The sequence below is a fragment of the Vombatus ursinus genome, unplaced genomic scaffold, assembly GCF_900497805.2.
Source record: "Vombatus ursinus unplaced genomic scaffold, bare-nosed wombat genome assembly UNPS02009835.1, whole genome shotgun sequence".
Lineage (NCBI taxonomy): Eukaryota > Metazoa > Chordata > Mammalia > Diprotodontia > Vombatidae > Vombatus > Vombatus ursinus.
Window position 1 is genome coordinate 24,509,692 of NW_020949613.1, and position 25,223 is coordinate 24,534,914.

The 25,223-nt window shown below is 39.0% G+C and overlaps 1 protein-coding gene across 6 annotated transcripts in view; it reads right to left on the reverse strand.

Moving 5' to 3' along the window:
* FILIP1 (filamin A interacting protein 1) overlaps positions 1–25,223 on the reverse strand; it is a 256,692-nt gene that overhangs the window by 131,991 nt on the left and 99,478 nt on the right. For 2 of the 6 annotated variants that reach the window (XM_027852877.1, XM_027852872.1), the window contains exons 2-3: positions 19,865–19,992; positions 14,908–15,189 (exon numbers count right to left, since the gene is read on the reverse strand). In XM_027852877.1, coding sequence (XP_027708678.1) covers positions 14,908–15,189; positions 19,865–19,951 — 369 coding nt within the window. In that variant the 5' untranslated portion in view covers positions 19,952–19,992. Of the gene's footprint in view, positions 1–14,907; positions 15,190–18,951; positions 19,037–19,230; positions 19,254–19,864; positions 19,993–21,387; positions 21,404–25,223 lie in introns of those variants that run through there. The other 4 variants (XM_027852874.1, XM_027852876.1, XM_027852875.1 and 1 more) reach the window with 4 other exon arrangements.

A 25,223-nucleotide genomic window follows, 5' to 3' on the forward strand; every position in this document is an offset into this window, starting at 1 on the left:
ATTTATGAGCACTCTATGCTTACATCCTCAGGAAAACCACAAGCAAGGGAAATGCTTGGACTACGTAACAATCAAAGACATTTCCAAGAAACAATTTTGTAGCAATATCTGCATTCACACAATGATTGTGCTAGTTACAAGTGACTCATCTTTTCGCTAATGTTAAAACCCAACTGATATTGTAAAACTAAATGTTGTGTTATTTGAGAAACAAGCCCATATCTTTACATGGAAAAATTCCTGTGGGGACTAATATGTTCTTTCTCATTATCTCTTCCATCTCTTCTTCTTATGCCCAGATTTTACTGTGAGAAGTTTTTCAGATTATATATGAGGCCTTTCTAGAAAACTGTAGGAGAGAAAGAGATGCAAAATGGGATTTTCGACTTGCTGAAAGAAAGAGACAGGATTTTATTTTCTTTTTAACTGTTGCCTTCTCTTGAAGAAAGGGAAGAAAAAAACAAGACAGCTTTGTAAGGAGTTTCTCTAATATGCCACATTCCCACAATGCTTTGGGAGTCAGAAAAACTGTCCCTGGGCCTGGATAACTTACAGTGTTATACAGCAAATGTAAACCTCTGAAGTAGGAGTCTTTAAAAGGAGCATTGGAAATGCAAAGAAAAGGGGAGGGAAAAGTAGTAGAACAAGAAAGTCAGAAATAAAATGACACGATGTGCAATGTCCAGGAGGTTTGGCAGATCCTGAGATTTCCCCCCAACACACACACCTCCTGCCATAGTCAGGTGCTAACTGGGTACTTCAGTAGCATGGAAGCAACTCTGGGAGGATGCATCAATCCTGCCATTGCCTGGCTTGGGACACTGTACAGTTGTGCTCTCCTAATTCTTGGAGACCACACCCATTCTCTATGAGAGCAGATTCCTGACCTCTCAGAATTCCTGTGGTGAGCAGAAATTGTGACCTAGACATCAAGACCTTTTATCATCACTTGAGGGGAAATTGTTAACCCACTGTCTAGGCCTGCTAGGGCAAGTACTAGGTTGACAGCAGTAGCACTGGGCCATGAGACTGGGGTGAGGCAGGATCCACAACTTTCCATCTTTAGAATTTGAATGTTGGTTGTTTCAGGCCATAGGTCTTGGGAAGTATGCTGTTTGTGTGTTGTGTTAATTGTATCCTGAGCTTCTATGTCTAGCAAATTGTCATTCTTCACCACTGCAATATGATATAATATAATTGGCATTGACACTTGAACCATTCAATCAATCGACAATCATTTATTAAATCCCTACTATGTGCTACGTAATGGGAATACAAAGACAAAACTAAAATTCTGTCTGGGGAGACAACATTACGTGTGTGTGTGTGTGTGTAGAGAGAGAGACATACCTGTGAGACAACATGTACATACACGTATAACATATATTACATATAATATTATATACATACATACATACAAGGTAAATTGGGGGAGGTGGCAGTAGAAATGAAGGAAAGACCTCATGGAGAATATGTCACTTGAGCAGACTTTTGCAGGAAGAAGAATTCTAAGAAGTAAAAGTAAGGAGGAAGCACCTTCCAGGTATGAAAGAAAGTTAGTACAAAGGCATAGAGTCCTGAGATAGATTGCTATATGTGAGGAACAGCAAGGAGGCTAAAGATTGAGGGTCAGAGTGGGAATGAATCTTCAGGGTATTAATTTAAGTAGATGTGAAACCGAGGTTTTAAGAGCCTGGAAATGGCTAAGGGGATGCTACCATAATAATTTAACTAGATCTGAGTAGACCCTTAGTAAACAACTCCTCAAATTCCTTATTTTTAACTTTTTTGTTGTTGTGGTTCAATTGTTCACTCACATCTGGCTCTTCATGACCTCATGGACGATAGCACATCAATACTGTCCATGGAGTGTTCTTGGCAAAGATACTGGAGTGGTTTGCTATTTCCTTTTCCAGCTCATTTTACAGATGAGGAAGCTGAGGCAAATAGGGTTAAGTGACTTGCCCAGGATCACACAGCTAGTAAGTGTCTGAGGCCATATTTGAACTCAGGTCTTCCTGACTCCAAGCCCAGCAGTCTATTCACTGAGCCACCTAGCTCCCTCCATTTGTAATTCTATTGTCATAATTATATTTTCTTTGTTCATAGTAGATAACTCACTAAAGAGCTGTTGATTTGATGTTGCCATACTGAAAAAAGTCTCTTGACTTTGCCTAAATTTTAAACTGAAATAGAATGATGAAAAGCTTCCTGCTTTAAATAATGGATGCCGAAGTGCTATTTGGAAACCTCTCTTTTTCTCTCTTTCTGAAGATGGCCTAAGCAGGGACAGCTGGGGAATGAGAATATGAAAAAGCGAATATAATGAAATTGACCTGCTTAGAGCACAGTCACATTTGGTCCTTAGTAACAGCTTAGCCACTAATATTGGCGTAACACCTCTGAAAGAGCAAATACCCCCAATGTCTAACACTGTATTTGGTCACTTTGACAGCCAGTAGGTGTTGCCAGAATATTTGGTCTGGGCTTCCTTGGAACATCCTCATTCTTGGACAACAAGCCAAGTGCTCCACGAAAGTCAAGGTCAGAAATCATTTGGCTGGACTTCTATATTCAAAATATGATATAGAAAGAAGAACTGAGAAATGCTCATCCTTTTTTCTTAGTATATATCATTGCAAAACTCTTCAGCTTAATTGAGAATGCAGTGTCAACCTTCCTGACTTATTATCAGAAAGTATTTCAGGGCTACAAAGACACTTTGTCCTCTAAGAGCTTAGACAGACAAGACAAAATGACAAATGGTTAAATATAAAACTTTAATACTTCAAAGAACTCTGGTTTGGGGAGTGGGAGGCATACCTTCCCCAGCACAGATCTCAATGCCTCTAGATTTTGGAGATAGTGTTTGAGAAGCACTAACCAAAAAATTCAGTTACCTGCTACCAATACAGGGATGAGCCACTCTGAACTTAGCTAGTTTGATCCTTGGATGACAGACATATATACTCTGTCATCAGGTCCCCAATCCAAGCCTCTCCAGGTTGACAAGAGCTATCAGCACTTACATTCCAGTAGCATAACCCTCAAGAACCAGAATGCCTATAGTAATCAACCAACAAGCATTTATTAAGGATCCACTATGTTCCAAGCACTATGCTACACACTAGAAATAAAAAAAAAATTATAAACCATTCATGACCTCAAGAGTCTTACATTCTATTGGGGGAGAGAACATGCCTTAAAATAAAAAAAGGGAATAATCCAAAAAGGTACTAGCAAAATGATGGGGGCAGGGAGAGCAGATAAGACCTGGAGAAGGTGTCCCTTGAGCTGAACTTTGAAAGAAACCAAGGATTCTAAGAGGTAGAAGTGAGGACAGATGTAGCCCTTCAATGTTTAAAAAAAATTAAACAGATCTATGAATGATGTACATAATGTGTATATCAAGAGTAGCTGTATTTTAAGAGGGGGAGGAGGTACTTTGAAAAGTAAGTACAAATTGGACCAATGTTGAAGAAATTAGCCCTGAGGTTTGTATGTTCAGACTTAGAGATAAAAAGATACAAGAAGGCTAGTGGTCAAGTTGAACCCATTGGTTTTATTCTGATCCATCCATCTGCTGCATATTGGTGATGTGGGAAGGTCAAATGCAGATTCATAGATGCATTGACTCTTAGCAACAGAAGGGACTTGTACTGATCAAATTGATTCCCCTTATTTTCCAGATTTCCATTTATCAGTTATTTGATTTGACACTCCTTTCTGTTTGCTGAGCCGGTGTGATGTAGTGGATAGAGTTAAAGCCTTGAGTCTGGGGAGACCTGGGTTCAAAGCCTGCCTCTGACACATACTGACTCTCTAGCTGATCCACTTAACCTCTCGGTGCTTTAGCCATCTTAAGAGAAGGTACCAACCTACATTAGTAAAGAGAGTTTCCTCACTCAAAAGTTCCTTCCATCAGTGAAAAGAGTTTTAGTCCCCATCTCCTATGTTTCTGAAACATTGTTTTGTTGTTTGTGATGGTTGTTTTTTCAAGTTGGAGCAAAGTATGTGGAATATTTTCTTTCAGTATTTCCTTTTTTTTTACTTTCCTTCCTCTTTCACTTTCCTTCTTTCCTTTCTTCTGTCTTCTTCCTTCTTTCCTTCCTCCTTCTTTCCTTCCTTCCTTCTCTCCTTCCTTTCTTCCTTCCTTCCTTCCTTCCTTCCTTCTTCCTCCCTCTGTCTGTCTTTCTTTTAGTCTCTCCTATTTCACCAAGAATGGAAGTTCAGTAGCTACTCATGAGCTCAACACCACTGCAGATCTGCGCAAAAGACTTGACCAGCTTCATTGTTCTCCCTAAGAAACCTGGTGCCTCATCCTTATCCTAGAGGCTCATCATATTGGCACTTTACTTGGTGCACATAACCAATGACTTTAACCCTATTGCTGCTCAGAACTCCTGAACTCAAGCCAGCTTCAGCCTCCCTAGGAGCAGGAATTCCAGGCATAAAAATTTTTTAATTTTTTTTTTCCTTTCTAGAAGGAGGGGGGGAGATTGTAGAGTTTTTTCCTATTGAGATTGCTTTGTTTATTTGCCTGTTTCATGATAAACACATTTTTAGTGAAACTTCTGCCTCCTGTTCTAAGTTCTAAAGTGCTTTACCCAAATAACATTCATATATGCCAGAGCCCTTACTGAAACTTCAACCCTGGCAGCACACCTGAGTGAGTCAGTCTTTGAAGACCATGTCCAGTCAGATTGGAACCTGATTACCATCAGAAATCAAGCTGTCATTTTGTGGCCTCCTAGCCTTAGCAGAGATAGACTATTTCAACATGCCAGTCATTGTGATGGTGTCAAGTTGCTTGGAGTAGCTCTGCTTGGAGTGACCTCAGGTCTCGTGATGCTGACTGCAGAGCTGATAAAGCCCAGGTGAGTCATCAATTTGAAAAGCCTCAAAAAGAAGTTGAAAATCTCATCCTTCAGAAGCCTAAGAGTCCAAGTAGAAAGAATAGCTACAAACAATGGAACTCATTTAGGAAAAGAAAAAAAAACCTCATATATAAAGAAAAAAGTTGTAAAGCTGGTTTTTTAAGAAAGGTTTTTCTGTACTCATGTGAACAGGCAATGCCATATTGAATAAGAATAAGGGATTGATTACCACTGGCACACAGAGGATCTTGTTTCCTTATTTTGCTTAGGTCTCCAGTTCAAAAGGCAAACAAAACTCAGATCACCTGAATGGGCTTATCATTGTACAGGCTCATGAATATTATATAAAATTTGATAACAATATCCAATAGTAATATTATTACGCATGCTGGTACTTAATGTGTTTTACTAAACTCAAAATAATTTTTCAAACTTTATTAAATTCACTTTGACAACCAACTTCTGAAGGGAGAAAATATCAGGACATATAAGGCTACTAATTAGTCAGTCATCAAATATTATTGAGTTGCTATTGTAACCCCAATGCTGAAGCTCTCTCATAATACAGAGGTGCCATATATATTTGAGGACCTCTCATTTCCTTGGCTTGTAGCCCTTAACTAATAGGGATCTGAGAACATCAGTGTTTGGCATTCTACCCAAGGGTAGCCACCAGCTCCTCTTACAAGCACTTAGAATAACTTAATCTAGTTTTATTTGCAGGTTAATGGACACAGAAAGTACTTACATCTGAGTACTCAGAGAAATCAGGAGATACCTCCCATCCACCCAACCAGTGAGTAACAGTTCATCCTTAGAAGTATTCATGATTTATAGTACTGTCCTGTATGGAGCTCCAGTGAGAAGAAGAGCCAGGTTGTTTTTTTTTTTGTTCCCCATTACTCTTGACACCTTCTGCAGTTTCTCTCAGTTCTTATCAGTTGATGTTCATTCCTTGTAAGTTTTGTCCTTCAGTTTCCAACACCACTGTCCTCCAAACTATGACCACTCACCAGTAGATGGCAGTCAGTGCGCTTCCAAAAGTACCAATTCTCTAGTTTCAAGCCCATGTGGAGCAACTACTCTGGAACCCTGCTGTACCAATTATATTTAGAGTTCAGAAATATACCATAGAACCAGAATGCTTCTGTTCTTTGAAAATCTACATGTGTACACATTGGTCCCACAGCTGGCTCCCTCTTTAAGAAAAGGCACCCAGGTTGCTATAGTGATGTTCCCTTCTTACTTTTTCATATAAATCTTTATTTTTAGTTCTATACAGAATAATGGTAGGTCAGTACTATTTTTCTCCTCTCTCTCAGCAACAGGGAAATACATTTTTGGCATTTGTCTGTATCTACCTGCAAGATCTTGGAATTGGGGAGAGAATCCTCATGTTCACCCCCAACTCTCCTTCTTTCTCTATCTTACCCTGGGGCAACTGAGCTAGTTTATTTAAATTAACCCAGACTTCTCTTTGAAAGATTTGCAAAAGGCTAGGGCAAAGACAGATTCTGTGCTGAAGGAGTTTTAAAATCTTTCTTTCAACTTTATGTGCTTAGCACTGTGGCTAGGCATCTCCTCTATTCCAATTCTATTGCTACTAATCCATTTTTAAATCTCTGATTACCCTTTTTCTGTACCAGAGGTTCTTAATGTGTTTTGTGACATGGATCCTCAATGATCTGGTGAAGCCTATGGATTCATTTCCAGAAAAATGGTTTTAAATGCATAAAATAAAATACAAAGGATTAAAAAGGGAATCAATTATATAGAAATACAGTAATCAAAATATTTTTTAAGAGTCAGGGCCAAGATGTCATAGTACCCAGCTGAACTCTCTCAATATTCCTCTCGAAACAACTTTAAGAGAAAGCCTCAAGTCAAATTTTGAAGTGGCAGAGCCAATAATAGGTCAGAGGGAGACATTTTTCCAGCCTAAGACAACTTATGAGGTCTGTAAAGTAACCCTGTAACACCAGGGTGAATGCAGGCCAGGAGCATGGCAGGAGCAACAGGAGTGCTTAGAGGTAGCAGGACACAACAGTAGCAACATCTTCAGATGTTACTCTCAGCCCAGAGGCAGTAAGGGGATTGGATAACTGGTCAGAAAGAGATTACAGGGGACTCTTTGCCTGCACTGGGAGCAGCTAGTGCCAATTGGCAACTCTATTGCCCTTAAGCAGTTCTGGATCACAGTTCTAGGACCAAGATGAGCACTAGTATTTGCAGCTGCAAGAGAGCAGGAACTTTTCCTGGGTAAAGACCAGAGTGCAGACCAGGAAAGTAGTAAGCACACCTTTCCCAGGATAATACCACCTTGGAAGCACTGAAAACTTGCAGACTCCTAGAACTAGCTCTGAAAACAGCAACACAAAAAAGTCTATAGCTTGATACAGTGCCTCTTCACCCCAAGTTGAGCAGATTCTAATGTTAACATAAAGTTAAAAGTCAAGAAATAGGTTAAAAGTCAAGAAAATGAACAAATAAAAATAGACCTTGATCACAAAAAGGTACTAAAGGTGGCAGGGAAGACCAAGACATAAACTTAGAAGAAGACAACAATGTAAAAATAGCTACAAATAAAGCCTCAAAGAAAAATACTAATTGAACCCAAGTCCAGCAAGAATTCCTAGAGGAGTTAAAGAAAGAGATGAGTGGTAGAGGAAATATTAGGGAAAGAAATGAGAGTGACTCAAGAAAACTATGAAAAGAGAATTAACAGCTTGGTAAAAGAGGCACAAAAAATACTGAAGAAAAGAACTTCTTTAAAAACCAAATAGGCCAAATGGAAAAGGAGGTACAAAAATTCACTGAAGAAAAGAATTTCTTAAAAAGTATGACTGGCCAACTTGGAGCTCCAGGTTGTAGGTACAGATTTGTGAGCCACTGACTTAGAGTTATCACTGAAATGGTAATAATAGTGGCTCACATCCAAAAGAGCAGCTAGGTGGTGAAGTGGAAAGAGGGCTGGGCCTGGAATCAGGAAGACTCCTCTTCGTGAGCTGAAATTTGGCCTTGAACACTTCCTAGCTATGTGACTCTGGGTAAGTCACTTAACCTTGTTTGCCTCAATTCCTTGTCTAAAAATAAGCTGGATAAGGAAATGGCAAACCATTCCAGTTTGCCAAGAAAACCTCAAATGTGGTCAAGAAGAGTCAGACATGTCTAAAACAACTGAACAGCAACAAAATATCAAGATAGTGCTTTAAAGCTGACTAAATACTAAATATGGCAGAAAGAAAATGACTGAAATGACTAAACAAGAATAAAATCCTAAATGTATTTAATCTTATTTGATCCTTACATCAACCCTGTGAGGTAGGAACTATTATAATCATTTTACAGATAAAGTAACTGAGACTGAGAAAGATTTAAATGATGCCCAAAGTAAAATAGCTAATAAGTATCTGAGGCAAGATTTGAACTCATGTCTTCCTCACTTTGTCCCACATTCTATCCACTACAACACCTAGTTCCTGGTGTTGTTCTAGGGGCTAAATATATAAACACTAAAACCTGACTTTCCTTTGTCCTCAAGGAGTTTACATTTAACTGAATATATTTCTTCAGTGTAATTCTAAGATTTTTCCACATTTAGGCCCGGCAAGGACCTCAGAAATCACAGCTCAGGAAACTGAGCCTAAAGAAGTTAGGAACTTCCTTGAGGCCACACAGATAATAAGTGGCAGAGCTGGAATTAGAACCCAGATACTCCAACTTCAAATTAAGCACTATTTCCATTTATCCAATCTGCTACCAAACCAGCAAATGATCTACTCTGCAGATGAGCTTCAGAAATTTGAGGCTTCTTTTCACCTTTCACTCCATCAGACCCCTGACTTAACCAGTATAAGATTGAGACTGAACATCAGGAAGGGTGATTTGCTTCTGAATGCTTGCCAGTCAGAGAGAGATTTACAGCCTCAGCATTCCGGAGAAAAATACACATGATTTGGAAATTCCTGATAATTTTGATAATTTTTTTATTACCTCTTTCTTTTCTAGCCTCTTTTAGAATGGATATTGTAGCATCAACTTCAATCAGAAAAGGAAGATAAGAGAATGAAAACCTGGTTGGTACTCTTCTACAACAGCCAAATGGAAATGTGAAGAGAATTTAATCTGTAGGATGGTAGACTTTTTGATGTCACAAAAAAGAATTATATTCAGATCCAGTTTCTGAATCATTCTTTTTTTTACAAGTGTAGCCATGTGCCAAAGTTCAGTTTTATGAGCTTTTGATGTGAGTTACATTTCCTTTGAACTCAGTTGTTTTTAGTACAGCCAAGGTGCCTGGCTCCTTTAACATCTCTCTGGGCTATTTTTGGACAATTCAAGGAATTAATCATGAAACTTGAAATTATGGTTTGGATATGCTATTGAATTACTTTCAGTTTAGTCTGGGAAATGTGTAACCATTTTTTTTTCACCTAGAGAGTTAAAATGTTCCAAATTATTAGAAAGTACATGTAACCAGAGAATAAAGTGGAAAGATAAGTGTTTTCCCTTCTCTTCCAATACTGCCACCACAAGCTACAGACACCACTGTTGAGTACAAGTAGGTGGAACAGGTAGGCAGTCACCTATATTTTGTAATTAGAGAGATTACAGGAATATCCCCATCCCTCCAAGTAGCCTTCTCTTGTATGTATCACAGTATTGACCTCTCCTAAATGTCTGTTTTGGAAGTACAAATACTTCTAAGATACTACATTACTAATATCTTAGTGTCAATTCATTTAGGAATTTTTTCCCTTCAAGGCATGAGCAGCCAGGACATCAGGAGGTCACTGAGGTTTTGGGGAGCAAATACTCTATCCTTGGGGATATACAGGTCCTCATCAACTCTTTCCTGTTTACTGAAAAAGCCTCTGAACTGGTCTCCCATCCTTTGAAATGACTCCCATCCCCCCATTCAATTAAACCTGACCTACTTCAGTATCTGCCTACTTCACAATTTTACTGGAAGACTGTTCTTATAAGCAAAAAAAACCAAAACTGTCATCTCAAAGAAGTCTGGGCAAATCTCGTCACAGTGGCAACAAGAGGAATTAAAAACTTTAAAAGAATTAAAAATGGCCTGAATTTATATCAGAAGACTGTTGTCCTTTAACTAACAGAAGACAAATCCCCATACTACCAAAACACACTCCAAAACATCCTTGAGAATTAACAAACAAAATGAAATGGTCTTTAAGCATTATCACAGATTAAACTATTACCCACACTTGCCAGGACATGACATTGCCCCATAAGAAGAACAATGTTTTTAATAGATGTTGCCATATTGAATACTCATATTCTCCAAACTATGTGGAATGAAAAGCCCTCAGAATAAAGAGACTTGGCAGAAGAAATCAAAACAAGCACATATCATTTGTGTTATTCTGTCTGCATCCTGAAGATGCCTTCAGTGAGCCTACAGATAAGCTGACATCTCACCACTTTTGTTCAATTACAAGATAACAATCATTTTATCCACCTACTAGTATTCTGCCAAACACTAAACATCAAAGAACAATAATATGAGAGTTGCCCCAGGATTGTTTCTCTCTAAATTCCAATACCATAAGTGTGAAGCATGAGTACAATAATTATAATACTAATAAGCTCACATTTAAGTTGAAAATTTGCACAGTGTTTTACATCTATTATTTAATTTTATCATCACAACAATCTAGCTGTATAGCTACTAGAAGTTAAGGGATTTACATCAGTTCACTTAGCTAGTAAGCGTTAGGAGTGTGATTCCAACTCAAGTTTCTACTGACTCCAAATCCAGTATTCTTTATTTCTTTAGTGATTCTAGCCCCACCATACTTGACATAATCAGTGGCACTATAATGATGGAATAAGACTGAGTACAGAGTTGGAAAGCCTGAGAGATATGAAGAGGTACAAATACATAATTTAGGATACATAGTAAGGAGGTAAGAAAGAAAATGGTATTGTATGAGTAGAAGCCTATTTCTAAGTCCATTTCCTCTTTCAGTTAGGCTGATGATTTTTGCATCCTTCTAGAATGTTGTGGTCATTCCTACCTCTGCACTTTGGCTCAAGATGCCTCTTGTCCTGGAATGTCCATTTTCTCCTCAGCCTAACCAAATTTTACTCCTCCTGAAAGATCAACTGAAGTTGTAATTCCTTTGAATCTAGCTTACAAGACCTATCTCAGTTCCCAAAGGGCCCTAGTCAGGGACATTGACAATCTTCATCAGTTAAAGTATTTATTGACCCTTAAAGCACAGTTTCTTCATCTTTTTTTGTGATGGATCCCATTGTTACACTCTCCCCACCTCCTTTCCATAGTCTTTAGCCTTCCAAAGGTTTTCACCTATCTGTCAAATCTTCATCAACTCTACCTACACTGTTGCTATTCCCCACCCTATCCTTAGTTACTCACTCCCTTCTTAGATCATGAAATTGAGCTCAAATACTCTAACTTCTTAGTCCATCACTCATCTTCCACTCCACCTTAGCTATACACAAAGAAGAGTCATACCCTTGATTTCACCATTATCCACAAATGTTCTACCTTCATGTTCAAGAACTCCAAAATTCCTCTTTCTGCTCATAATCCACTATCATTTCCCCTCTTCTTATGCCCTACTTATAATTAATCTTTTTTTTTGTCATCACCATAACCTCCAGTCCCTTTACCTCTTAGTACTTTCCCAGGCTGGCACCCCTGTTCAAGCTCCCTCCTCTTTTCTTCCTAATAGCTACCTCTTTTTTAATCAGTTCAATTGTACACTATCCTCTAGTTACAAAATCCTTTGTTCCTTTGTCCTATTAATGATCATGCCTTGCCAAATCTCTACCCTGGATTATTCTCATTTACTCCCATCTGCATGTTCCTGAATGGACCTTGAGGTAATCATGAAACTATGCTGACTGGCTCCACCACCTAATCTCAACTGAGCTCTCACAGAAATAGGCAATCCTTTTACTCCTCCCTAATCTTTCTCATATACCACTTAGCCAAGGCACTCAACCTTTTTTTCCCTCAAGCCTCCAACAGCACCCCTTTCCCTCATGCTCTCAGCTGAGGACCTTGATTTACATTTCGCAGAAAATATTGAGATGAGTTATCTCTTCTCCCCTTCTCCTCATCTCAGATCCTTCTGCCATCATTCCCCATTATCTTCTCTTTCACTCCAGTTTCTAATGAAGAGCTGGCTCATCTCCTTGCCAAAGCCAACCCCTCTATATATAACTTTGATCCCATCCCATGGAATCTTGATCTTGGGGCCAGAATTCCCCTACTATCATCCCCACCCTATCTCTAATCTTCAGTCTTTGCTCATCTACTGTTTCCTTGAGGACTACAAACATGTTCAAGTGCCCTCATCCTTCAAAAAAAAAACCCTCACAAATCCTGCTATGCCTTAAAACATGCATCTTTTATATGTAGTCCTCTTCTTAGTTAAAGTTAATTCCTTGAAAAAGCCATCTACACTTAATTCTTTCATTTCCTCTCTTCTCACTGTCTTCTAAACCCTCTGCAATCTGGCTTCTGACTTGTTGATTCAACTGGAACTACTCTCTCCAAAGTTAGCAAGAATTTCTTTATTGACAAATCTAATGACATTTCTCAGTCCTAATCCTTCTTGAGTTCTCTGTAGCATTTGACACTCTTGCCTACCTTGTATTGGGTACTACCTGGGTACTCTCCTCTATGGGTTTTTGTCTCTGAGTTCTCTCTAGCTGTTAGGTGGTTCAGTGGATGAAGTGTTGTACTTGGATTTGGGATGCCTTAAGTTCAAATCCTGGCTCAGACACTACTAGTTGTGTGACCCTTGCAAATCACTTAACCTATATCAGTCTCCATTTCCTCATTTATAAAATGGGAATAAAAATAGCAGGGCTATTGTAAGGATCAAAGGAAATAACATAAATTGATTTCCAAACCTTAAAGTGCTATAAAAATGCTAACTTATTATTGGTTGTCTTTCTAGCTGTCTGACCCTTCCCACTCAGTCTCCTTTGCTGGTTCTTCATCTATGCCATGCCTACTTATTATGGGTGACCCCAAGGCTCTGCCCTTGGCCTTCTTTTTTCTCTATGTATGTTCTCTCACTTGGAAATTTCACCTGTTCCCATGAATTCAATTATCTTCTTTATATAGATGACCTTCAGGTCTATATATCCAGCCATAGGAACTTTCCTGAATGCCAGTCCTGTACCAACTACCAATGGAACATTTAAAACCAGCTGTCCTTTAGCATCTCAGACTCATCTTGTCCAAGACAGAATTTTGTATGTTTCCCCTCAAAACCACCCTTCTTCTGAACTGTCGAGAGCACTACCATCCTTCCAGTCATCCAGGTTAGCAGCTTTGGTGTCATCCTTAACCCCTCACCCTATACAACCCATCAGTTGCCAAATCTTCTCATTGATTTCTCCATATTTCTGAAACATTATCTTCCCTTTACTCAAAAAGCCAACAACCAAGTTTAAGACCTCATCACCTTTCCCTTGGACAATTGCAGTAGCCTCCTAACTTGTCTCCCCATCTCAAATCCCTTCTCCCTCCAATCCATCCTGCACTAAGTTACCAAAGGGATTTTCCTAAACTGTAGGTGTGATCAGTCACCACCCCACCCCCACTCCTACCCCATTAACTTTTTAAAATTATTTTTTTATTTTAGGCAATTGGATTTACACAGTACCACACAGCTAGTAAGTGTCAAGTGTCTGATCTGAGGCCAGATTTGAACTCAGGTTCTCCTGACTCCAGGCTGGTGCTCTATCCACTGTGCCACCTAGCTGCCTCTCGCATTAACTCTTGGTCCAAATATAAGTGCCTCTGTTTAACATTTGAAGCTCTTCAAAGACCTGCTCCCTTTTTAATCTTTCAGTCTTCTCACATTTTTCCCCCTTTCATTTACACTAAAATCCAGCAATACTGGACTACTTAATGTTCATAATACATGATACCCCAGTTCCTATTTCTGTGTCTGAATTCTGGAATACTCTTCCTCCTCTTCACCACTTCTTAGACTTCCTGGCTTCACTGAAAAATGAGCTACACAGTCACTTTCTGGAGGAGGCCTTTCCAAATCTCCCTAGCTATTAATGCCTTCATTATTTATTCATCCCGAAAGTGACTTCTCACCTACTCTGTACATATCTTATGTGAAGCATTGGCTATATGTGCTCTCTCCCTTTGGGATGTTTATTCTTTTTTTAAAAATTTATTTTATTCTGAACTTAAGAAATTAAACAAGTATTTCCATAACATAGTAGAAGAGGAAAAAAACATGATTGTATATGAAACTGCAAATCTATTATATACAACTTACTTTTCCTTTTAAATATATAATAAAGTTATCGTGTAACTTTCTTTTTTCTTTTTTCCTTCCCTACCCTGCCCCCACCCTAGAGGTGGCAAATATGTATGTATGCACATATGTGTATATATATATACATATAGATATAAATATATGTATGTGTATATGTGTATATATGTACATACAGATATAAATACATGTATGTGGTATATATTTATATATACATAAATATATGTATCTATATATGTGTAAATATAGATATAAATATATATGCGTGTATATTATGTATGAAAAACTGTTCCATACATCCTTCTATTTTTTAATTCTTAGGAATGTTAACTTTTGAGGACAAGGACCAATAAGGCTTTTTCTTTGTATCCTCAGTGCTTAGCCAAGTCCTAGTTCATAGCAGGCCATAATAAATGCTTGTTGATTAAATGATTGGTTGACTAACAATCTCTCAGTGCCTTCAGATAACTAAGACTATGTTGCTGAAGAAATGCCAAACCACACTAGTAGAAAGACTTTCTTTAAAAAGAGCCCTTCATACTGATAAAATCATAGGTCTAGATTATACATGCTATATTGACGTGTATATATACACACATACATACAGAATATATATACATATATGAATTATTATTTATTTTATATAATTTTATGCATTATATACAATGTATGTATAAAATATATTTATTTTATGAGAGTAATAGCTTAGGAAAAATGGATCTTACCTGCAATTCTCCCTCCATTATACTGAGCAGTCGGATGAGGTCTTCTTTGGATAACTCGAGAGATTTCTTGTTCCCCTGTTCTCTTTCTCCAGATGTTTTCAAGTGTCGTTTGACTGTTGCTGAGACCATGACATCACTCTCCTTTTTGTTTGTTTTTTTCTTTTTCTTTGCATCTTCTGGAAGGTTTTTATCTTCAGCAATGGTGATGGTGGAGGGTTGAGGGCAGGAGAAATGCCCGTTTGATGAGCTTTCAGCACCTTGATTTCGGGATCTCATTCCCACCTACAATACAAAACACACATACACACACACACACACACACACACACACACACACAAAGAAACATGTATTTGATTGTTGAATAAAATTATTTTAGTCCAAATACTTAGTATCCTGGAGCAGATTTATTGCTTTACCAGATAGGGTACATCAAATATTTTCTCCTATTTGCTCTAACTATGGCTTTAGGTGAAAGTATCATCCATCTTTAGGGAAATGTTTTCACTTGCAACAAAGAAAAGTTGATTCTGAACTAAGCTAAACAGATATTCAGTATTCCAATTTTGAAACCTGATTTAAAAAAAACATAGTAGATGGAATGAACAGGAAAGATCTTCCTAGGAGATAGTGATATGTATCATGATTTATATGTGAGCATGTGTATATGGGAGTAAGCAGGTGGGAAGTTACAGTGATGTGGAATTATTTTTTTTCCAGAGCTCTGTTTCATCATCTGTTATTTTCCAGTTAATCATTTATAGAAACTAAAACAAGCGAAGACTAGGATTGGGATGAGGAGAGGTCAATTGAAAATAAGCAACTTTGGAGTAGCATAAACATAATCAGAGAAGCCCCAATAATAAAACATTGAAGCATTTACATTTATTTTATACATACCTACATTTGTATCTGGGGAAGCTAGGTGGTACAGTAGATAGAGTGCTGGTCCTGATCTCAGAAAAACTCATCTTCCTGAGTTCAAATATGACCTCAGACACTTACTAGCTGTGTGACCCTGGGCAAGTAACTTAACCCAGTTTGCCTCAGTTTCCTCATCTGAAAATTGAGCTGGAGAAGGAAATGGCAAATCACTCCATTATTTTTGCCAAGAAAACTCCAAATGGAGTCAAGATCTGGACACAACTGAAATGACTGAACAACAATAACAACATTTGTATGTGCAGTCTTTCCTGGGAGAATGTTGGCTACCTGAGTACAAGGCACTGTTTTGCTTCTGACTTTGTATTCCCAGCACCTAGCATAGTATATGGCACATAGGAGACACTTAATAAATGCTTATTGATTGATAGGCACTTAATAAATTATTGTTGATTGATTATTTGATCCTGATCCTTTCAGAAGTATTCTCCACTCCTTTTATGGTAGATCACTTTTTAGGACCACAATCAGTCTTTGCTTAAAAGAACATTACTAGACAGCATCTTTTTTTTCTTTTTTTGGCTAGGCAGTGGGGTTAAGTGACTTGCCCAGGGTCACACGGCTAGTAAGTGTTATGTGTCTGAGCCCAAATTTGAACTCAGGTCCTCCTGAATCCAGTACTGTATCCACTGTGCCACCTAGCTGCCCCTCTAGACAGCATCTTGCAGATGGACACTGGGCCTAAAAATGTTTTTCATGAACTTATGGGAAACTTTGCATTCTAATTCTACTCTCCTGGGTTCTAAACTATGCAGTTTATGTGCAATCCCACTTTTACATCTATTAGCTGTATTCATGCTTTGCTTATGGGTATTGGCCAACTATCTTTTTACCCCTGAAGAGTGAAAGAGCTGGACCACATGGCCTCTGAGGTATCTTTAAGTTCTAGAGCCATGATCTTATGATCATGTGGCTACAAGTCAAAGTATATGACTATAGTATCCAGAGAATTGAAGCTGACCTCCACATACAGTCAGTCGGTCAATAAACATTTATTAAATACCTACTATACGTCGGGCATTGTGTGAAGTCCTGGGGGTACAAAAAAGACAAAAGACAACCCATGATTTCAAGGAGTTCACAGTCTAATAGGTGAAATGTGTAATCTACTATGTGCAAACAAGATATAGATAGGATAACTTGAAGATGATCAAGAGAGGGAAGGCATTAGAATGAAGAGGGATTGGGAAAGACTTCTTATAGAAGGTGAGATTTTAGCTGAAACTTTAAGGAAGCTATGAGGCAGAGTTGAGGAAGGAGAGCATTCCAGCCAAGGAATGGCAGTGAAAATGGGGTATCTTGTTTGAGGAATTGGAAGGAAGTCAGTGTCACTAGGTCACAGAGTATATAGGGTGGGGTGGGGAAGGGAAAGGAGGTATGCTGTGTAAGAAGACTAGAAAAGAAAAGAGGGCAGGTTATGAAGGACTTTGAATGCCAAACAGAGGATTTTTGATTTGATAGGGATCCCAATCACTGGAAATTATAGGGAGCCACTGAACTTTACTGAATGGGTGGGTGGGGTGACATGTTCAGACCTGATATTTATGACAGCTGAGTGGAGAATGGATTGGAGTGGAAAGAGACAATGCAGGGAGACAAAATACCAAACTATTGCAACAGGTAGGAGGACCTGCACTAGGAAGGTGGCAGTGTCAGAGGAGAGAAAGTAGCATATGGGAGAGATGTTTTGAAGGTAAAATCAACAGGCCTTGGCAACAGATTGGATGTGGGAGGTGAGAGAGAGTGAGGAGCAACTGATGACACACCTACATTACAAGCCTAAGAGAGTGGGAGAATGGTGGTATCCTCAACAGTACCAGGGATGTTGGGAAGATGGGAATGTTGAGGGAAAAATAATCAGTTCCATTTGAGTTTAAGATGTCTGTGGGACAACTACTTTGAAAAATCCAAAAGGCAGTTGGAGATACAAGAATGGAGGTCAGTAGAGAAGTTAGGGCTGGATAAAGAGACTTGAGAATCATTTGCATAGAGGTAACAATAGAATTAAAAGTTCAATAGAGAGTTTCATGGTGGATATGAACATATTGCAATATGTTACAAAAGGAGAATTTACACAGGGGCGACAGGATAAAGGTTGTCATCAGGGAAATGTATGATGGCATGCACACTCTGCCCAAGGAAGGACTGCTAATATAACAAGAGGAAAGGATAAGCCATGGACATCCTACATGCTCTTCCAATTTTTCACACAATGTCAAGAGAATTAGCATCGTAAAGTCACAGAATCTGAGAATTGGAAGGTATCTAGTCCAATCTATACATGAAAGGAACCTTCACTATACAATATCCAACAAACAGTCATCTAGGCTAGGCTTAAAGACCTCTTATGAGAGAGAACCATCACCTCTTGAGAACCATTCCTCTTCAGAACAATTCTAATTGTTAGGACATTTGTCCTGAAAGCAAACCTAAATTTAGCTCTATTGCAGCTTTTTCACATTGCTCCTCCATATGGCATCCTTCATCACATAACAGCCCCACAGGTACTTAAAGATAGTTATGATATGCCCTCAGAATTCTAAACTGAATATAGCCACTTCCTTCAACTGAAGAAAGTCTTTAGCATGCTAAGTGGACCCCCTTTGGCAAATATGCAGGAAGATATGGACAGGAGCTGAACAGGGTGGGCAGATATGGATGGATTACAATCTCTGTGTGTGTGTGTGTGTGTGTGTGTGTGTGTGTGTGTGTATACACACACACACAAATATATGTATATATATACAAATAAGATGGATATAAATATGGTATACATACATATATGTGTATATATACATATATTTGTGTGTGTGTATACACACACACACACACACATATATGTGGAGAGAGAGAGGCAGAGACAGAGAGAGAGAGAGAGAGAGTACATATTTGATTGCATGTTGTCTTCTCTATTAGAATCTGAGCTCCTTGAGAATGGGGAACATCTTGTACCTTTCTTTGTATTCTAGCCTTTAGCACAGTGCCTGGCTCGTAGTAGGCACTAAATAAATGACTGACTACATCATCGGAGGGCTCCATTGCTTTCTTCATCGGGCTCTCCTAATTTTCTGGATTTTATCTACAATACCACAGCAACCTACTCACACTGGAAGTTCACTCTACCCCGGGCCTGCTCACATTGGAAGTACAATCTGCCCCTTCAGCCTGTTCCTCAGAATGTCTGGTTCCTCCCATAGCACACATTTTCAGGAAAGCACCCTGGGCCAGCCTTCTTCATTCCTCTCTTGGCTCTACGTCTGAGTCTCCCAACTTTCTCTACCTTGGCAATTTTTCCTCCACCCCTACCCCCACTTCCTGCTTTTGAACTTCCTTTAACGTCCTGTCTTTCTCCACCCTGCCCCGCCCCCACATTAGAATACAAACTTGTGAGAGCTGGAATTGTCTTTTTCTCTGTGTGTTCCCAGGATTTAGCACAGTGTAGCACATAGTAAGCACTTAATAAATGCTTGTTGACTTCACTTGAAGAGAACTTCTGCCTTGATAAAATCACAGATTCATTGGACTATTGAAGTATTGGGGTCCCTGAAACCATAATGTTAAAAATACAGTAGCTTACACCATTGAATCACTTTCAAGTAGAACAATATGCCATAGGTCCTGAGCTTTTTTTTTCTTTTTTAACAACACCCATCCCAGATTAAGTACAAGAGCCATGTTATCTGAAAGTAGATCTGCATTCTGAATGTAATGCCTAGGGGAAAATTTTTCACTTACCAGGTTTATAATAGAAAAAAAATAAATATTATATGATGTTTCCTCTCAGATGGGGGCCATTCAATTCTGATAACAAGTATTGAAATCTACATCCCTGTTCCCTTTCTGAACTGAGTCCTTGGAATTGAATAGCTCTGTTTCTATGACACCCCTAAGGCCCTAACTGTTGTTCACAAAACATCATAGAAAAGCTGGCTCCTAATGCTGACCCTTCCTCCCCCACCTCCATCCTTTATGGTGCATTCAGGAAATAGCTTTCACAATCCTAGACCATCCCATGTACCTTCTCTGGTGAGCAAAGCATTGTTCTCCTAGGTGTTTCCTTGTAATGGAAGCCAGAGCATTTCGTAGCAGATCTACTGTGTTTCATCACAGCATGTTTGTGGGCAAAGAAAGACGTCTGACTCAAGCCTCAGGAAGAAAAAAAAAGTGATAAATAGAAAGATTCAAATTTAACTCATGACCTGTTACATAGCAAAAGGAAGACACATGGGCTTCCCAAACTGCAATATAAGTCACTCCCTAGGACTCCATCTCTCCCACATTGGAATTCCTTTGATCTGAAATAATTTTCTCTGGAAGATCTGGAGTTGTTTTGTGATGATAGATCAGATTTTGACTTGAAGGCCCCACTTTATATCATACATTGATGAAAATCTAGGCAATGGTTTGCACAGCATAGGAAATACGGTCATTTCTGCACTCCATCATATTGATGCCTCATGTAGTCATCTGTTTCACACTTTGGAATAGCTTCTTGTATCATCTACTGCTACTTCTTTCAGGCCCCTGCAGCACCACCCTGAGCACAAATATCCATGTACACACTCACATATATGTGGAGAAGAATACAAATATCTGCTTATATATTAGTTCTGTTTCAAAGTTGTTCTAACAATCTCACTCTTTGTGAAGAATCAATACTTAAGGATTCATGATTCTTTTAGAGTGGCTATTCAGTCTACTAACTCAAACTGAAATTAGCCTATAACTTACCAGAAAAACCTTAGAAAGTGTTGTTTGAGGCTCAGAGGGGTTAACTGACTCACTCAGGGTAGCACAGCTAGTGTCAGAGACAGAATTTGAACCCAGGTCTCCCTGATTCCAAGACCAGCATTCTATCTACCAGTGCTGCCTATTTTCAATCATATCATAGGTAGCTTTAAAAAAAGAAAAATGCTCTACACATTTCAGAATTATCTGATTTTAGTATGCGTCTGGTGAAGAATTCAAGAAAACAATTTCCTTGCATCTAAAATCAGAGAGGCAGTGTGTCATAGCGGATAAATAACTAACCTTGGAGGCAGGAGACACATGCTGGCTGTGCAGGCAAATCACTTAAACTCTCAGTGCTTTTGGCAATTCTCTAAGACTATATATTGTAGAGAAAGGGCCAACCTTCAATGAAAGAAAAAGTTCACTCATCCAGGAGCTGGTATACCAGTAAAATCACAGGTCCAGTCCCTATTCCCCCATCCCCTAAAATCAGTGAACAGAATTAGTAAACATTTTCTCAATGCCCCATAAATATTTCAAATTAATTTCTTTTTCTTTACCACAAGCACATGAATGATAGCTACCTATTTCTTTGAAATCAACCAGAGATTCCTATCTTTATCTCTTCAATAAGTTCAACAGGCTGTACTCGCCCTATCTCTATAATCCATATATGGAGAGATATGGAAATCAACAAACTTAGTGCCCTTTCTTTATAGAATCATTCCCTCCTCCTTTCCCCCCAGGAAATCACACCATTATACTCCTCTTTCTCTAAGTCTGTCTTTAATAGGATCATCATACACACACCTTGGTCTTATACCTCCACTGTTCTTTCCATTCCGCTATACTGCTTCCATGACATCACAGTATCTGGAGAGCATGCTATCAGCCTGACCAACTTTTCTTCACAGTGTTTTCTGCTGACTTAAAATGTTCATAATTTTTCTGTGCAAGATCATAAGTGTAAGTCATGCTTAACATCATTATAAAAACTGTATTCAACCACTCAATGGCCAAAATGACAGTACTATGTCCTTTTCTTTCAGGCTCAGGCCTTTTTGATTTAATGTCTAATATGCTTTATCACCATCAACTCTGCCTTTCCAAACTGAGCCTGCAGATGTGACAATATCTCACTATTAGTTGGTTCCAGTGAGGGCTGTGGAGCGTAAGTATATCTTGGATAAGACCCCACTAAAGGAGCTGAGGCATGAGTCTTCCAAGGAACTATAGGCAAAAGTTGTCAAAAGGTGTTAGAAAACAGAGCTTGGTGCTCCCTCAGGACATGAAGTAGTTTGTAGACTGACATCCTGCTCTCAGGAATACCAAGGTCTAAGAGGACCTGTGCTCCCAGGGATCCAGGGGTTGGGAGATGAGTTCTCCACAAGTGGGGTATCTTCTGAGAGTGAGTCTTCCCCTGCCATTTTGGAATGAGGCTCGAATCTACTAACTAGTGTGAGCTCAAATTCTTTTGGGCCTCTGGCAGCCAGAGATAGTAGGCAGAGTTCATCAAAGGGGACCCACATCCACCTAAGATCCATCTTGTAACCTCAGGACAACAAAGATAATAGAAGGCCTGGGCTTCCGCAGACTCAAAGATTGGGAGGATAGTGTTGGCTCTCAGTGCAGGGCATCTTCTGAATGTGCCTAATCTTTGAATGAAAATATAGAGTTGACACTGAATATAAATTTAGTCTGGGTACACGATCACTTGGACTATCTCAGAAACCCATACAGAATTTCCAGCTATTTCCATCCCCAGTTTCCCTCACCAATATCATATCCAATCATCATCTCATACATAAATCTTTTTTTCTCATTCCACTCCCTCCCTACCCCCACTCCCACCCTCTGCCATCTGTTGTCATCCTTCCCTAAAAGAAATGATCTCATCAGCCCCCATGGGTTCAATTATATCTCCAAGCATATCACCCCAAATCTATATACCCAGCCCATAACTTTCTCTTGAATTCTTTTTTTTTTTTTTTGGCTAGGCAATGAGGTTAAGTGGCTTGCCCAGGGTCACACAGCTAGTAAGTGTCAAGTATCTGAGGCCAGATTTGAACTCAGGTCCTTCTGACTCTAAGGCTGGTACTCTATCTAGTGTGCCACCTAGCTGCCCCTTTCTCTTGAATTCTTGAAATTACTTTTTATTATTTTGTATGTTTCTTATATTGATCTATATGCTTGTTATATTTCTTTTTGTTAAAGGAAATATAACCCTGCCCTTGAGGGCAGGGACTGTTTTATCTTTGTCTTTGCATCCCTAGTGACTCACACTGTGCATGGAATATATATAGTAGGCACATAGTAAAGGCTTGCTGGTTGATTGGTAGTCCTGTTGTACTTTGCTCAGGTCAGACTTACAACAGTCAATCAATAACCTCTAAAGTTCTGAAATTACCAAATCAACTGATGAATTTATATGCCAGTGAACCTTCTTCTAGGACTTTTGAAAATACTTTTTTTTTCTACAGAAAATGGTCATACTCCTTATTAGGAGGACAAAAAACAACTCCTAATTACATTTCATTGAACAGGTCTGCCACCCAACCCCAAGTGAACTGATTAGCTCTGACACTTAGAAGGAGGGGTTCTTGCCTATATAAGTGAGCCCAAGACCCTAGGCTCTTTGGATAGGGTAAAGCCTGGTATGTCCACTGTTTCCCTCCAACACCAAGAATCATTAATGGCTGCCTTGGGGAAGAAGTACATGGGAACTGCATATAATCTCCCATGGCGCCTAGAAAGGAGAGTTCCTTACTACTTTCCTCCATTTTCTGGGTCCTATTTTGAGCACAAGTCAGAGATGTGAAAGTCAATTTTTCTAGTTCAAGACATGACAACATCCAATGAGTGCAGTGGGGGGATAAGCCCAAATTCAAGAATGGAAATTTGGTTTCATGGAGACATAGAGTTTCTGAACAGCATGGTTTTTGGAAAGACAAGAGGATCAAGGGACTAAAGCTACAACACTGGGGACTTTGCCATCATCTGCTAGTACAAGGAATTATTTGGAGAGTGAAGACATGAGACGAAGCAGCCCCAAACTATGGGTTGTCTTTCAGGAAGAGTTCATATCACAGAGTCTCAGGGTGAGGAGGAACCATGTAGGACCCTACGGGAAACAGAGATTCAATGAAATGCTAGGGTGTTACCCCAGTGGCAACCCTACTTTAAGTTCTCTTTCTAAAGGAAACTAAACCATAGAGTGATGCTGAATTGGAAGGATTCTAGGATCCTAGGGGAAAAGCGGGAGCCATCAGAGAGAGTGAAGAATTATATTGGTTATTTATTGGCTACTGCAAGAACTTTACATCTGTTGTTTTTTCTATCTGTTAGATCCTATGAGGTTTTTTTTTTTTTTTTTTTTTTGTATCTGTTGGATCCTATGAGTCCTTCTGAATTTTCTAGGAGTGAAATATAGGCTGTCCTATTCCTGAAGTGTATTTGTTATATTGACTGCCAGCTTGGGAGCTGGGGACACCATTACCATATGCGTGAAAACTAGACACAAACTATCCATAAACTGTATCCAGAGATTTCCCAGAGTAAACTCAGGTTAGGGGCAGTGATGAGCCATAAATACTGTTCTTTTAGTGAAGCCCTGAGACTGAATGTGGTCCAAAAGATCTCAGAGCTTATGGAAGTTCTGGGTAATGAATATATCTATATAGCATTTGACTTTTTATAAGCAATTTCCTGTTAAGTTGGTAAAACAAATACTGCCTGCATTTTGTAGAAACTGAGGCTCAAAGAGGCTAGGTGACTTGCCTATAGTCACATGCCTAGTAAATGGCAGTCAATTTTCAATTCTGGGTCTCCTTACTCCAACTCTGGCTTTATTTATCCTATACCAAGCTAACTTTTTGGCAGCCTTCAAATCATTTCATGTAGGCTATCATTTATTCTCTCTGTATATGAAGCCAACTTGGCATCCAAGCCATGAAATGTTTGAGAAAAGGATTAGACACTGTACAGTAGGGTATGAGCTTCTTAAGAGGATCCAATTCAACCATTAAACACTTTCCCCCAAAATTTTCATGTTTGCTTTATTGTTGGGAAGTTTGTAGGCAAACAGCTACAAGTAGGTCATATATAATAATGATGATAAGAATAATAATTATAGTAATTAGCATTTAGAAAGCACTTTAAGGTCTGTGAAGCACTTGACAAATATTATTTCATTTTATCCTCACAAAACTCCAGAAGATAAACGCTACTATTATCCCCTTTTTACAGATGAGGAAACTGAGGCAGACAGAGACTAAGTGACTTGCCCAAGATCGCACGGCTAGTAAGTGTCTGAGGCTTTATTTGCCTAGTTGGATTCATCCTCCATCTTGTTTTTGAGAGTCTTGATTCAACAAGACATATAAACAGCAGAGAAAAGTAACTTTTCCCTGGCCGAGAAACACAGTAACGTTGACAGCCGTTCACCAAATGTAGACAGACTCAGCTTCCTCACCTTGGATAATTTGAGGAGTCAAATGCAAATACTCTACCACGGGTGCTCATATAAGATCCAAACAGTAGCTCTCATCAGTGTATTAGGCAAAAATAAAACCATGAAAGCTTAACTTCATGCTAAAGAACTTTTAAAATGTTTAACTGCACAGAAACCATGCTTAATAAGTAATGTG